Source organism: Anas acuta, chromosome 2 (genome assembly GCF_963932015.1).
Source record: "Anas acuta chromosome 2, bAnaAcu1.1, whole genome shotgun sequence".
NCBI classification, from domain to species: domain Eukaryota; kingdom Metazoa; phylum Chordata; class Aves; order Anseriformes; family Anatidae; genus Anas; species Anas acuta.
In genome coordinates this window covers 22,097,192-22,114,062 of record NC_088980.1, presented here as the reverse complement: position 1 = coordinate 22,114,062, position 16,871 = coordinate 22,097,192, and the positions used below count along the sequence as shown (strand labels likewise).

The 16,871-nt window shown below is 40.2% G+C and overlaps 1 protein-coding gene across 3 annotated transcripts in view; it reads right to left on the bottom strand.

The window, feature by feature from the left end:
• MINDY3 (MINDY lysine 48 deubiquitinase 3) overlaps positions 1 to 4,368 on the bottom strand; it is a 49,239-nt gene extending 44,871 nt beyond the window's left edge. Inside the window, exon 1 of one of the 3 annotated variants that reach the window (XM_068673851.1) lies at positions 4,133 to 4,368. In XM_068673851.1, coding sequence (XP_068529952.1) covers positions 4,133 to 4,229 — 97 coding nt within the window. In that variant the 5' untranslated portion in view covers positions 4,230 to 4,368. The remainder of the gene's footprint in view (positions 1 to 4,132) is intronic. The other 2 variants (XM_068673853.1, XM_068673852.1) reach the window with 2 other exon arrangements.
• Positions 4,369 to 16,871: the final 12,503 nt, after the last annotated feature.

The window sequence follows — 16,871 nt, the reverse complement described above, 5'->3', positions numbered from 1 at the left end:
CCTTCCAGTTAAACAGCGCCGAAAGGGCTGTAATTTACACCTACTGAGACTGACAGTCCCTCAAAAAACTGTGTTGCCAACCCAAAGCCTAACCTGGCAATCTGCAAGCTTCATCGTGCATCTTATTTCTTCCTTCTGGTATAAAATGAAATTCACTAAAACAGTAGAAACTGGCAACAACGTCCATAATACTGGACAGATGCAAGACTTCGGGAAGTCCTAGTTCAAGAAATTTCAAGAAATGTTGGGTTCCTTTTCACTTGGACTTGAAATGAGGGAAATTTCCTGTGCAGCAGGAACCCATGGCTCAGGCAGCACTAACCTTTTGCCAGGGCAGAGCCTCTCTGATCCTTCCCCATCTCAGTTACGCAAGCGCTCTGGCTCTTCCCCAGTCCATTACTCCACAAACGCATTTGCGTTCGTCAGAATTAATCCATTATTTTTAAGACAACTCTGTGTCACGGAAGGGCATGAAATAAAGAAATTAAATCTCACAGAGCAGACAGGGATTTGACAGTCTTTCAGCTGCTGTTCAGAACAGCAAGATGTGGTCACTTGGTCTGTAAAGACGGGATCACTGCCCCGAAACAAAGCTGCCACTCCAAGGGGAGAAAAAAAGGTCTACAAACAAAATCAAGAAAATAAATTTCTCTTGACTCAAGCGTTAGGTGGCTGTTCTCAAGCAGAACGTCCCCGTTGTTTTTCCCAAAAGCTACTGTTCTCTTGAACTTATTGCTTGTGCTAATAAAAAACCACTTCCTACTGGCTGAACTAGCAACGTTTTCTGTTTAAGCTGAAGTTCGAGGTCAGCACTTTACAGTACTTTTTGATTTGAAAACCTCAATGTTTTCGCATGATGTACTAATTCTTAGCAGCAGGTTTGACTTCTAACTTTTTACTTTTACAGAAGCGTTAGAAGCAGTCCCCCGATCATAAATCAAAAGCCACCCACCAGGGTTTACTTTGCTAAGTCTGACGAGCATTGGTAAATCAGGAGCTTCAGCAACAGTTCCACCAAACAACTTGGAGAGGCAGCGCTTCAGGCAGACAAGCAGTAACAAGCAGGTAGAGCTGGTACAAAAGGTGTAACCGCTTCCTTCACCTGTTTGCACAATCAAGAGTTGCCTATACCCTAGCTGCAAATGCTATGAAAAACGCATTTTTATTTCTGATTTACTGTTTGCACTAATATGGAACTCACAGAAATGCAGATGTTTTATAATCATTAGTTATGAAAACAAAAAAAACCCACAAACATAGGTAACAGTCACTACTCTTCTCTAATCACCCAAATGAAATACAAATTAATAACTTAAAGGAACACTCTTCAAATTGCTACTTCTATTTAAGGCTTAAAGAATGGCAAATTCCTTTTTCCTTTCCTTTCCCTCAAAAATATATGTGATTATCTGATTTAAAAAATTATATTTTTCCCTGGTAACCTCAACTTGATCGTGGTCTAATGATATTACAGCTCCAATGACTTAAAAGCAGTGCAGTAGGATGTAGCTCCTCAACCAAGGATGCGATAAAAGCCAACCTGGTGATGTTTAAGTGTACTAGACCAGACAAAAGAGTTCCAGGTATGTAAAAAAAAAAAAAAAAAAAAAAGGAAAAGGAAACCAAAGGAAACCTGGAAAGAAAAGGGTAGAATGATAGAATGAAAAGGAAAGTTGTCAATCTACTCATCCAGCTCTCAACATGGAAGCTGAAAGGGGATCTGGATAAAACAAACTCATTTCCATCATATATTATACAGAAGTAGTATTAATACCCTCATGATATGCTTTTGAAGTCAAGCAGTTGTTTTGAAAAGACTGTTCCATGTCTTTTTCCCCAAAGGCCAGTGAGAAAACAGCTTAGGTCATTCTGAAACGCTGCTGCACTTAAACCTGCCAGACATTCCCAGTTACGTATCCGCTGATCTGCAGAGCAGCTTTGTGAACAGAGTCTGTCTTGGATCAAAGCAAGAAATTGCTCCTATCACAGTTATGGTTCCTAAGCGTTCAGCCCTCCTCCTACCTGCTTCTCAAGTCCCCACAGCTATACCACCGAATACTGAAGTGCAGACCGAGCCTTTGCTTCATACTCCTCTGCGTCCACTTTGAGGATTCTGCTAAGTGGGACTCACAGGGTTCAAACTGCAACTTCTGCTGCAAACACACAAAGGTTTTCCTTGGGAAAAGCCAACAACAAACACCACCAGAAAGAAAAACCAAACACAGCTTTGTGGTTATGCCTTTGTGAGGCCTGGAACCAAGACAATGTGTTTCAAGTTGCCAAAGCAGCAAGCTGCAAGAATTATTTCTAAGTTTTGAACTGTCACTAACTTCAGACAAGGTATCTGCATTACCCAGGTCAGTTCTGCTAACTCACCATGGATCAGTTGATCTTAGTTTTGACCAAACACACACAATGGTTAACCGGGTTTTGTGCATGACTAAGTTTCCCAGAACACTGCTATCTTTACTAAGAAACCAACTGGTTTGAGTCTAACATTCCTCTACAGCCTCCCTACTACTTATTTTCCTTCCTAAATGTAAGTTACAGCTCTCAACTTCTAAAGAGTATGAAAAAGATCAGACCACATTCAGAAAGTATCCGAAATAAACGCCAATGTTGTCCCTACGCTCTCAAACACAAAAACCCAAAGCCAACCAACCAAAAAAACAAAAACACCCACAAGCAGCAACAAGAAAAAACACATACAACGAAATCTCAAACCAGTTATTTTAGGCAAATATCATTTATATGTTTTTGGTAACTTCTGCACAACTGATGAAAAACAAGAGTCCCTCTCAACTGTGAAGGCTGTGGAAATAAATATATATATATAGCCATAAAAATCAAGCTTTATCTTGGTAAGTCAATGTCCACAAGACTCCTTTGCAGCAGGAAAACAGTGCAGTACCTTTCCAAGAAGGAAACTGAAAGTTTGTAAAGGTATTGTTTTGCTGACAACGCAGTAGACTGAGACTGACTTTTTTCTCAGCACAGGAACTCCAAACATCACCCTAACCTGGCTGTCCTGTGCTTTTACTACATGAAACTGATTATATTAAACAGGATATAGGGAAGGGAGCAGAAACACTACATAGTACACTCACAGGGCTTTGCCTAAGGACAGATGGAAAGAGAGGAAACATCAGCTTCTTCAAGGAGCCACCAAAGGCCAGGAGAGGCCTTTCCATCAATCCTTCACAGGAGCACAGGTTTGGGGCATTACAGCACACAGCTCAATATGTTTTGAAACTGCTGAAACTCCATATATCTACGCGCTGTCTTAAAAATATCAATTTGGATAAACTAACATTACCAGTTAAAGAGAGAATTATTTGTTGGTACCAGACACTGATGGTCTGGATACCCCTTGTACCAGCAAGCCTCTGGATCACACCTTTTGACTGCAGCTCTGAAATGGCACCAGAAAACCTGCACCGAGAAGAAATTACGCCTAGGTTGTGTGATTTAAATACAGAGAAACCGCACCGCAAAGCCCTCAGGAGCCACGGCTATTGCTGCTTTATCTCCGGCCACCTCCTGGGGACGGGCTGCACCTGCTCCAGCTGCCAGAGAGCCCATCGGGGCATAAATAAATAATAAATAAATAAGTAAATAAATAAATAAACAAACCAACAGCCGGGGGGGCGCTGTCCCAAGCTCCCCCCTAACATCTGGGGAGCCTATTTGGGGCTCCCATGTTCTTGGGGAGGGGAAAAAAGGCAACTTAAGCCTTCTTGTTTCCAAAAGCTACGTGAAATAAAGGAGCAAGACGCCCTTGGGAACAGGCACAAGGAAGGTTTGGGGGAAAAAAAATAAATAAAAGATGGGAGAAACGGGCTTCCTCCCCTCCTCCTTTCAGCTCCCTGGGAGATCTGAGGCAAAAAGCCTCAAAAGCGCTGCCAAAAAAAATATTATTATTATTAATTATTATTATTATTATTATTATTATTATAGTAAACACCCCAAACCCCAAACTTCTTTCCCAAGCGAAACTGCTGCATCATTTACCCCCGGACACACACACGGGCGGCCACCCCCCGGGCAGGGCTGTGAGGACAGACGGACAGACACACGGACAGACAGACAGACGGACAGACTGAGGGAGGGAGGGACAGAGGGAGGGAGCTACCTTGCGCCCAGCGGCAGAAGATGGTGTCGGCCAGCCCGCGGGGCCCGGCTTTCTTGCCCCACACCAGCTGGACAAGCTCCTGGGCCGCCTCGGACATGACGGGGACGGGGCAGGGGGAAAGGGGAAAAGGGAGAAGGGGGCGGAGGCGGCGGCGGCCCCGGGGCCGGGCGGGCGAGGCGGCGGCTGCCGGCGGCGGCGGCCCCTGCGCAGGGGAGGGGCCGGGCCGGGCCGCGCCGGGAGGGCGGGGCGGGCGCCGGGGGCCGCGCAGGCGCCGCGGCTGCTTTTCCGCCGGCCCAGCAGCCCCCGGTGCTGGGAGGGGGAGGCCGTTTGGGGCGGTGTTTTAGTCACAGAATCGTTAAGGTTGCCCTCCAAGATCAGCTGGTTCAATCAGTCCCCTACCACCACGAAACCATGTCCCTAAGCACCACGTCCAACCTCTCCTTGAACGCCCCCAGGGATGGTGACTCCACCACCTGCCTGGGCATCCCATCCCAACGCCTAAGATTTTAAGGCTTAATGGCACAGAATCACGGAAACACAGAGCTCGGCAGTCAGGGTGAAGGGTCCTAAGCCTGGGTGTGCCGAGGGAGCTGTGGAGGTCATTAATACTGATGTATTCACAGAGCTCTTTCTTCATGCATAAGTTGGGTGTAAGCACCAACCTGACACATAGGCACAATGCTGCACTAGCACGACTGTCTTAAATAGTTTTACTGCTTAGAAACTGCTCTCTCATCTAGCAGTACCTAAACTCATAAAACAAACAAACAAACAAACAAACAAACAAACAAAAAAAACAAACAAACCTGAAATGCTTAGTGAAAGACATCCATATGATTTTCTTAACCCAGTTAAGAGCAGTGTCAAATTTTCATCCCATGAACTTTAGGAGATTCAGCTTTGGGAAAACGAACAAACAAACAAACAAAAAGCAAACAAACAAACTCAAATTGGGTTTATCCAGCTTAGTAACAATTACTTTCCTGGTAGAGATTTTAGAAACCAAGAATTGGTATTTTAACAAGGGATCACTGCCATTGTTTTCCTGAAATGTAATTGCCATTTGAATGGGAATTCTTCATGGAGGGATTTGTGGTCAGCGTCATGCACAAGCTCGAGAGACGTCAATAAACAAAATTATTCAGAAAGGCGGTAACCATCACCACCAACAAAACTGGATTAGGATGTTCCATTAGGAAAAACAAAACAAAACAACAACAAAAACATTTTAATTTAAAAGTTTTCTAGGTGAAGCTGTAATGCATGTGCCACTTGGAACTTTTCATCTGGAGATGAAATTGGGCTGGAATATTGTGCCCATCTATTTTATCTTTATCATACTCTACAGACACTGAGCATATATCAAGGCTGTTACATGTGCAATCATACTGAATTAACTGTGAAAACAGGCAGTATCAGGGTGTTTGTAAACTTTCTCCTCTGTAATACCACAAATGGATCAGAAGATGGTGTGGTTGTACTTCCGATGTGTAAGCATTTTCATGTACTTGCACAATTAGGCATTCAGTTGAGTTACTGACATCATTTTCCTTCAATACTGATGAATAGAATTGATTTTGGATTTTACATAAATAATGCTTATCATGTCCACATTTTGCGTTTTAGCATGAAGAAAGAGTAACTCCAAACAAGTGAATTAAATGAAACTGGAATTGAAAGCATCATAACAAAATCTGATTCTGTATGTATTATAATAAGGGTGTTCTTTAGATTTATAAATTTTGAGTCAGGGACTGTTAGTGTTAGGTTAGAGGTTGGACTCGATGATCTTGAGGTCTCTTCCAACCTAGAAATTCTGTGATTCTGTGATTCTGTGAGTCAATGATGTGCAATAAAATAGAAATCTTCTTGCAGATGTAATACTTTGAGCTTAATGCTAGGTATAACAGGCTTGATACTGTAATCATCCCATGAGCAGGATGTTAATAGAAACATTTAAAAATGGAGCAATAATAAAAGCATGAGTCCACTACCTCAACATTGGTTGTCAGGCCTTAGGACGAAGAAAGAACTGCAAGATTTGTTTCTCTCTTCACGTTGATGGGCTTGTTCTGAGAAAGAAAACTTAAGTTTGTCATGGATGCTGAGAGTGAAATCCAAAAAATAAAAAAGAAAATGAAAAATGTGTTCAGTGAAGCCAGTGGAAAGAGTTGGGATAAGAGGGCAACCTAAAACAATGATGCCAAGCCTGCAACTGGACAATGGCCACCACTATATGGAATTCAGTGGCACTACCCAGCCAAAAGGCCTGAAAATCTCCTTCCCCCACTTCCTTCTCTGGTGTGTTGGATAATCATTTGCATGTTACCAAAGTGCTGCTAAAAATGTGGTTTGAATGTGGACAAGAGAAAACTTGTCTTCAGAGTTTTTCACTATACTGATGAAAGCAAAGACAGTAATGAGAAACCAGATGTAGAGCAGTTTGACCCATTATGATGATGTAGTTGGCATGCAGCACATGGAATTCGAGGTAGACAACTACATATTAATGAATCTGGGAGCAAGGGAGCAGTCTTGGGCTTATGCATCAACTGGAACAATCTGCCCCATGCTGGCTAGAAAAGCATTAGGAAATTATTTTGGATATATCGCTGAAATTGTTAGCCTCAGTGATACAAGTGGTAAAAGTCAAACAGTGCAGTCAATTGTAGCAAACAACACTGGTACAAGCAAATGGGGCCATGGATGTCAACATTTTTGACTTTTGATCTCTCACTGATCATCTTTAAAATTCTGGGCATCCATAAATTAGTGTTATATTGCATATTTGTTATATATGCATATATTACATATACTAATGAATTGGACTGGAAGATAGGTATGTGTATTTGTGTAGGTAGCTGTCCTGAAACCAGAGAGGAAGAAACAAAGGGGATTTGGAGAAAAGCATCGGCCCAGAAATCTGACATTTTGGAATTAGAATACACCAAGACTTTTTTTTTTTTTTTTTTCAGTTTGTTGTGGGGGAATCTAAGATTTCAGTCAGGTATAACATCAGGTTGACCTATATTATATGAAGGCAAACTATATACTGTATTTCAGAAACATAATATGCATGGATTTGGGGGATGTGAGTGAAGAGTGCGCAAAGTAGCACACTAATACATGGAAATTATATTTTCTAAATTTCTAAAACAGTCATTTAAACCATGTTGCAGTATAGTCTGGGATGTATGAGCTGTACTATAAAGTTAGGAGTGTGTGGAAGATAACAGCAGACTCCTCTGCAAGTTACCTCCTTTTATTTATTTTATTTTATTTATTTATTTATTTATTTAATGGTTTATATTAAATTCACAGAAGTAGGCATTTTTAATTTATTTTTTAAACGTTGTGCTGCCACCATGTGGTTAGTTTGGTGACTTAACGTGCACTTTAAAAAACTCTGCAAGCTTTCCATTTTTCCTTTTAAATAATGTGCACTATTCACTTATTTTTAATTTGTCAGAAGCTGCTAATGCCCTTTGCAGGCTGTTTGTGTGTGTGTGTGGTGGCGTTTTTGTTGTTGTTGTTTTAGGAAAACAAAGCAACTAGCATTTCCTCCCTTCTAACCTCTAATATAAACTCATTTGGTTTAGCTTGGCTATATTAATTTCAGTATATGACATCTTAAAACAGTTCTCCATGGAAGGAGCAGGTAAAGAACATAAGCATGCATCCTCCATGTGCACAGTCCCTTTTGGATTACTTCAGTGCATTTTTAAGGATTAAGGCTATAGTTGTGCTTTAACTCCGGCAGACAGCTCAGCACTGCGCAGCCATTCTCTCACTCTCCCCAGGTGGGATGAGGGAGAGAATGGTGAAGATAAAAGTGTGAGAACTCACAGGCTGAGATACTGACAGTTTATGAGGTAAAGCAGAAACCGTGCCTACAGGCAAAGCAAATCAAGGAATTCACTCTCTGTATCCCACCAGCAGGCAGGTGTCAGCTGCTCCCAGGAAAGCGGGGCCTGTCATGTGCAACAGTTCCTTGGGAAGACAAATGCCATCACTCCGAACGTCCACCCCTTCCTCCTCTTCTTCCCAGCTGTTATTGCTGAGCCTGATGTCCCGTGGGGTGGGTGGGACACCCCTTTGGGCAACCTGGGCCAGCTGTCCTGGCTGTGTCCCCTCCCAGCTCCCAGTGCACCCCAAGCCCCTCGCTGGCCGGGCAGCGCGTGGAGCAGGAGAGACCTTGGCTCTGGGCGAGCACTGCCAGCAACAACTGCACATCAGTGTGTTACCAGCATGGTTCTCATCCTAAATCCAAACCACAGCACCATACAAAGTTCTACAAAGAAAACGAACTCTATCCCAGCCAAAACCATAACACCTATCCATGAAGGTTCTTGAATTAATTAAGGATTTATGGGTTTACCAGTAGGAACTGTTGACAGACTGCTGGAAGACTTACTATTTTACTTATCGTATGTTTTTGCCAGGCAAATCTAATTGAAGATCATCTGTACTGAGTTGATTTTTTTTTTTTTTTTTTTGTCTTGACTTCAAAAAACATTGTTTGGCTTGGGTGGTAGGAAAAACAAGTATATTAATAACAAAGTAAATGCCAAGCTGCTTGGTGCATTCAGCTCCAAAGGGAATCACACTGGTATTGTATGACTAAGGTGTGCTGACATCAGCGAGGAGCTATAACTGAGGATTACAGTGAAAGCTTGCTACAGGTCCCTTTTTTGTTTGCTCTCCTTACTTTTAATTGCCTATAAAGCAAATGTCTTCTGCCCCCACTCCCTTCCACCAAAAAAACATAAACAAAAACAAAAACACCCACATATGATCGGGTCTGTATAGAAAAAAAAAAAAAAGTTATTAAGAAGTTTAAGCATTGCAGTAGGTTAGAAAAGGCCCCTGAACTAAAACACAGAATTATTTGGTTGTTTATCTGTTGCCTGGATACCTAACTTCTGACTGGTGCATGTCAGCTAAAAAAATTGTGTATTTGGACTTAGTCCACGGCACAACATGAAGTGTTATTTCACTGTGTGTTCTGGGGATGATTTCTGAGAAGGAATTATGATAATCAGAGAGTCATAGAATAATTTAGGTTGGACAAGACCCCCAAGATCATCAGGTCCAACCATCACATAATGCTACGAAGTCCACCACTGAACCACGTCCATAAATGCCACATCCGCATGTCTCTTAAATACCTCCAGGAATGGTGACTCCACCACTTTCCTGGGGAAGCCTGCTCCAATCACAGGATCATAGAATCATTTAGGTTGGAAAAGACCTTCAAGATCATCTGGTCCAACCATCACCCTACTACCAATGTCAACCAATGTCACCCACTAAACCATGTCCCTAAGCACCACGTCCAACCTCTCCTTAAACACCCCCAGGGATGATGATGCCACCACCTCCCTGGGCATCCCATCCCAATGCCTGACTGCTCTCTCTGAGAAGAAATGTCTCCTCATTTCCAACCTGAACCTCCCCTGGCACAACTTGAAGCCATTCCTTCTAGTCCTAAAATGCCTAACTGCCCTTTGTGAAGAAATTCTTCCTGATATCTAATCTAAACTTCCCTGACTCAAAATTCTGTTTGTGTGCACATTTTTGTCTGGGGAATAACTAATGTTCCCAGTTTACAAAATGAAGATTATTCAATCCATTGCATCAGAGATAAGCTCGAGACTGTTGGTAAGCAATGAGAATGGGTGACCTCAATTCTTCCATTTTTTTTCTCAGTTGAGAGGCAAAGATAACCTCAGCAACTGCAATCATAAAGTGGCGTGGGGAGAGAGACAAATGGCCAGGCAGTGAGACACTAAAGGGACAGAACAGCATCATGTTCTTCTTCTGCATCCCAAATTGGAGTAGTTCTGCAGAGTTTGTTACTTGCCAAATCTTTTCAGGTGCCAAGCCACATGAAGACATGGTGAGTCTTGTGTGGTTCATTTTTCCCCTCCATAGTTCTCCTTGTTTTGAGAAGTTAAAACTTCTTACCTGTACCTTGGCACCAGTTCCTCTGACAAGGTGGACTCCAAGGCTGATGTCTCCTGTTTTCTCTTTTCAAATGATGAATTAGTGCTAGATGTGGAAAAAGGTTTAGAGGACATACTCTTACTGAAATGATAGAATAGAGACAATGGGCAATTTCTCTGTAGATATTCACCCTCAGCATCTGTAAGTCAGACAAAACAAGCTGCTTCTTGTCCTGGATGTTTGTGATTGGCATCCCTTTGGGATGGGAGGAAATTCCTGGAGAATCACAACTTTCAGTGATAGCCCATAGAGCAAACGAGAAACATTTTTTCTTGTTTATATACCATATATTGGTATCTTTATGGTACAGACAATAGTTTAGTTCTAGGAAAGCAGTTTAAGGCTGGTGGAACTATAACACCATAATTTGAAGAAACACTGACAAGAGTAAATGTCCCTATACATTTCACAGGACAAGCTACATCAAAACATAATGATTCTACTCGTAATTACAGTTGCATTTCATTCAGGGTTTGTAAGTGTTAGCAGGGAAAAAAAGTCTGACAGAAGATAAACTACTTTAGAAACAGTCATTTATTCGCTTTTTGTGAGTTACCATGGCATTTTCATATTTAAAGAGAAGAGTCTTTCTTTCCTCCCAAAGCATCTGAGATTTTCTGTGCCTTTCAAACAGTTATTTTACAGAGAGAGGTTAAGATCTGTATGGCTCACAGCAAATTGTTTTGGATTACGGACTGCAATTTTTGGGGAAAAAATGGCATTGTAATTATCAAGAAAAACTTTGTAATTATTAAAACTATTAGAGATATAATTAAATTGGGAATGTCAAATGCCAACACAGTGATGCTAACACCATATGTCTGGCTTTATTAGTTACCAATGGCTCAGATGGGCTTGGTGTGACACGAATAGGATAAAAACTCGCTGTGCAGTCAGTACTCTGGTTAATTGCAGAGATTACCTAGCAATGACAAAGCTCAGAAGAAAAGATAGTAAGAGCTAGTAATGCAGTTAAATTTTTAAAAGTCATGTGAACTATATTTCAAAATGAAAAATTACTTTGAGACGAAAGACTGAGTTATTAGATTTAATAACTGAAACGTATTGAAATGTTAAAATAATTAAATACACGTGATCTAGACAAAAGGGCTGTTTTCCCACAGAAAATTTCAGTGAAGTATTTAGCATAGATTTTCTTTCTAGGTTGGATTGGCTGGGGGAAAATGGTTTTAAGGGGGAAGTTTAGTTTTCAAGCTGGTGATAGGCTGTATGTGGGAAGAATGCACAGTGAAGACGGTCAGTCAGGTGGCTGGTAAGTGGAAAAAAAGTTACAGAATGGTCTGTATTAATAGACAGCAACCTATTTCTTTAAATGTGGCAATCAAAACATTTACCAACTTAACAGTCTTGCCCTCTCAATTATTTTTCTTAATTTCTCAGATTGTTGGTTTCAAATTTCTCTTTTCTTAAAGCCTCTCTGTATGTTCTCATCTTGTTTTTACCAACAGTACTTATTTTTAATGATCCTTGCCTTTTAATTTTCCTTGTTTCCATTTTTTTGTCTCCTCAAGTACTAATATAAATGCTATTGCTTTTTTTATTATTGAATGAGCTCTTTTTTTCTATATGGAATTTTGTCCTTCAGGTCTCTCATGAAAATCCATAATTTCATCTTTTTTATTTCACAGAGATAACTGGAAAGCTCATGAGCTTTTCATATTGATAACTTTTCATATTGATACCTTTTCTGCAACTGTCTGTGCATTCCTTGGGTATGTGCTGGGTTTGTTTCCTCTATGCATGCTCCGAAACACATCACATATCACATACCTCATTTTAAGAATATGTAAGGAAGAAATCAAAAATAACAGGTTTGCAGGGAGTTAATATATTGGGAACATTGATTTGTGAACAATCAAAACTCAGTGGAGACACTGGCCAGTACTGTGAAAAGCACCAATCAGATGTGAAACAGTAGGGAAATGGAGCTCATAAGTAAGTTACTGTAATTTAAAAATTGATTTAAGATGGGTCTTTCATCAGAAGATGCTATGCTTCCTTATTTGTTAGATGAAATCCTACTTCCTCTTTACAGAATGTTATCACGCCAAACTAAATCATAGGATTGTATGCGTCATTATATCTTATGTATAGCTTATGATATAGACTGCACTCATGAGTCACGCACTCAAATTCGACATTTTAAAGAATGCAACCAGTGGTAGCTTCAGGTCATTCAAATTAAGTATACTTTAGTATCTCTGAATCAAAAATATTTTCCCACTAGGGGGTGTTGTAGTTCTTAGAATAGCTAGGATACTTTAAATAAATTCAGTGTGATAAACCCCGACACAACCCTGTGGTTAGGAAATTAGGGGTCAGGGAGCTATGCTGATTTATAGCAGCTGAACATCTGCTTTGGAACACACAAAGTGAAGGATTTCAAATTTATGGTTTCCCACAACAACCATGACTTCTCCCTGTTTTACATACTGTTGGCATTTTTACGGACAACTTTTATTCCTGAACATATAAAACACTGTTGCTTTTTTGTTGCTGTTGTTATTTTATTTTGATCTTACACTTCTCCCTATGCAAAATTATTTTGACACTTTTGACACTTTTGTTTTGACACATTTTCTTACTTACTTTATAACAAAAGAATGAAAACTGGTAAAATCTAATACCCTTTCTTTTGTCATTCTAAATAACAATTGATAAGCATCAAAACTTCAAAAGATGATTATAGTCTGGAACTGTCTACATGAATCAGGAACATATCCTCAAAGCCACATTCTCTATTAGTTAAGAACTGAATAGTGAACAGGAGCAGATCCTCAATATTACATTCCGCTGTTAAACAATCTATTCCAGAGATAAAATACTTTGAACATTTCATGGTCTTTATAGCATGGACCATAACTGCAAGTACTAGAAAAGGTTTTCTTTGAAATTTTGCCATTAGAAGGAAAGAATGGAAAGAAGTAAGTTTCCATGTTTTATAGGAAATATTTTTTTTTAATTATTATTTCTTTTCCTTTTTACTTCCCTTCTGTCCCTTTAAAATACTGTTAAGAATTGCATGCTCTTAGAAAAAGTTCTTTGTGAGGTCTTTTCTTTGATTTGCTATGGAACCTGTCTACATTTCGTTGTCTACCTATCCATCAGGCGTTAATGACCTGTTCAGTTTTCTCTTTTGATTGTCTGTTATGCCATTCTTACTGCCTCTTGTGCACTTGCCCTGAAAATCATATATGCTTACTCTCCTGCTAATCTTATGCTTTCATCCAGCACTCCCTTGTTTCTTGACAATAATTATCCACCACCATTCCAGAACGTGTCTGCACTGTAATCCTCCCATCATATGTTAGCTGTTACAGCTTAGTATGGCTATTATGCAGTCCTCCACTCTTGTGTTTGCATCTACTGTCCATCTTTTATGTCCATAGCATAGCTTGTTTTTAACACAATGCAATATTGTCTCATACTAAGAAGATTTAGATCACTGTAGCCTCATTCCTTCATTTGTATCCAGTATGTTTTGTATCGCTAAATCCATCTTTCAGATGAGAAGAAACTAATGACTTGCAGTCATTGAGGCAGAAACCATGCTCACATTTTTTTCTCCAATTTGGACATGTAGTCAGAGCAATCACAATTACAGTGACGGTGTGAAGGGACAGTAATTGCCTATGCAAATTAGGTGCACAATTGCAAATATTTTTGTGTGCCAGTTAAGATTTATGCTTAAAATTATATAGCCCTTTTTATACAATTAGACATGATGACAGTCTTCTAGCAAAATTCAGAAGTACTAAATGATTAGCCACTTGCTTATTTCTCAATTGCAGATACAACTGAATATATTTTGTGTTATCTTCTGCTCCAAACTGCTGCTTGCTGGTTACCTTATAGAGATGATTTTATTTGTGTATACTATAATACATTTGTAATAGTGTATGTAGTATATATACATGTATCTCTCTTTGAATGATGTTTTGTGAAGTTTAAATTGCATGTATGAAGTGGAATAACATTCTTAAATAAAGAATATTAAATAAAGCACTTTCAAGAATATATTTAATCACAATAAAAATATATTCTTCCAGTTAAATGTTTTATGTTATTTGATTCTTAATTATTATTGGTCCAGAGCATTTGGGAGGATTAAAACTATCTTAAACTGTAAAATATTCTGCTTATTCTGCTTTACAGCAAAGCAAAAAATTGTCATACGTTTTAAATGTCATTACTGCAAAGCTGTCCAAAAGTATGGAAAATTTAAGCCCTTTTTTTTTTTTTTTAATGTATAAACTCCTGAAATTAAGACTAGGGAAAAACCTGCTCATTCAGCATGATAGCAGGACTGCTGCTAACACCACCGTTCAGAAATAATCAGCAGGTAAATCTGGAGTATTGTGGCAACTCTTCTCCTAAGATGGCTGTCTGTGAAGAGCGGAGGAGAGAATCTGATATTCAAACATCTTGTTGAGTCACTAGACATGGTTGAATTGCTTGTTATTAATTTGTATGAAACCGGTAATGTCAGAGCTTGTTCTGTATTTTGACGTATGGTACATCCTTGAGTAGTGTTCTACAGAACTTAGCATTATGTGAAGAGTGAACGTATGAGTTCTGAAATCCATTACTCTCTCTTCTCTCCTCAAAAAGACTTCTGCTGTAAAAATCATCACCAGCTGTTAACATGCATATACTTCCAGTGGCATCACCTGTGTATAGAGAAATCCTAGGGCAGCTTTTCTCTGCTGCCCTGGAAAGCTTCATTCTGGAGCAGTGCAACCAAAGGCAAAACCCATGAGCTTCTCAGGAGCTGGGAAAGCAACTTCGTACTACAAAGAATCACATAAGGAAAGGGGCACATTTTTGTCTCAGCACCTTTTTCATGACATTGAAAAGGGAAAAAAAAAAAAAAAAAAGATGTGCAGCTTAATGTGGCAAAAAATGTCAAGCTTTGTATATTTTAGTCAAGAAATCTGTTTGTTTCAAGCAATTAGTGATGAGGATGCATACCCTAAATGTTGTACTCCTCAGCTTCCAGCATTACCTTGTTTGCATGAGAAGCTGCTACATTGACAGAGTAAATTAAATGTCTGCCTTTTTTTTTTTTTTTTTTTTTTTTTTAAATTTCAGAGGGCATCGTGTCTGTAATGAGCAGAGTCTCTGGGGACAGAGAAGTTTCCTCACAAAACTCCAGAATGAAACGCGAGGCCAGCAGGGAAGTGCTTATAGCTTCCCAGATTTTATTTTATTTTATATTTTTCTGATTTTCAATGGCTGGCAACAGTTGCCAAGCAACTGGTATCTGTGTACTCTGGCCACCCCTTATCCATGGTATGCTTCCTAAGGCTACCCACAGATCCTCTGTGCGACACAGTCTGCGGAGGGACCGCTGCCTACCTTCTGTGGTGAGGTGACCAGCTGAGTGGGTGTCATGAATTTAGCAAGGCCTCTGACAGTCTACCTAATGTTCTTGCAGCCAAACTGATGAGTGATGGACTGGATAAACAGACTGTAAGGTGGGAGGGAAATTAGCTCAACCACTGAGCTCTGAGGGTGGTGATCACTGGTACGAAGCTCACCTGGCAGCTGGTTCTGAGTAGCACGACTCAGGGACTCATGGTGATGTTAGTCATATTTGTCTTCAGCAACAGCTCGGATGACAGCATCCTTAGCAAGTTTGGAAATAATATGAATTTGGGAGGCTGGTTAGTATATCGGAGGGCAGGGCTGCTGTTTGGGGGCTCCAGAAATGGGCTGTTAGGAACCTCAAAATCACAAGTCTTCAGTGTGCCCTTATGGCAAAGGTCAGATGCATCCTGGACTGCATTAGGAGGAGGATAGCCAACATATGGAGGGAAGTGATGGTTTCCTCTCTCTGGCACCTGTGAGACCACCACTGGAGTTTTGGGCTTCCCAGAACAGGAGAGACACTGACAAAGTGCGAGTCCAGTGGAGGAGCACTGAGGTGATTAGGAGGCTGGAACACATGATGTACAAAGAGAGGTTGAGAGATGTGTTTGTTTCATCCTAGGAAGAGAAGGTGAATGTGATGGGGGCAAATCTTATTGCTGCCTATGACTATCTGATGGGAGGATGTAGAGAAGTCAGAGACAGACTCTTCTTGGAGGAATACAGTGGAAGGACAAGAGTCTGTGACCAGAAGCTGGAGCATGGAAACTCCATCCCAGTACTGGGAAAATACTTTTTTTCCAAGAGAGTGGTAAAATGATGGAACAGGTTACCCAGGTAGGTTGTGGAATCTGCATCCCTGGAGATATTCAAAGCTCGTGGTGACAGCTGTCAGCAGCCTGATCTAATTGGACCTACACTGAGTAAGGATTGGAGTAAATAATCTGCAATTGTTCCTTCCAACCTACATGATTCTGTATAAAAGATTCACTACATGATAGCTATCAAATGTGTATGAGCTAGCTCCGTTAAGAGAGATCTATCTGCTCTTCTCTTTATTCATATTTTTAAAGTATCACGTACACATCAATTGAGTTTGGTTTTGCAGCTGAGATTATGAAGATGAAACAATTGAAGTGAAAAAAGAAATGAGTTATGAGTTTTCATTTGTATAGTATGCTACTAGTCTTAGATGTGTATGAACAGTATATTTATTTCACCTTCTCTGTCTTCTTAATATTTCATTTGATCTTTTCTCTCATAAAAACTTTCTAGGAATTGCATCTGCTTTCTTGTTCCAGATAATCACATCATGAATTTTTTTGCACACATTAGCAATGAT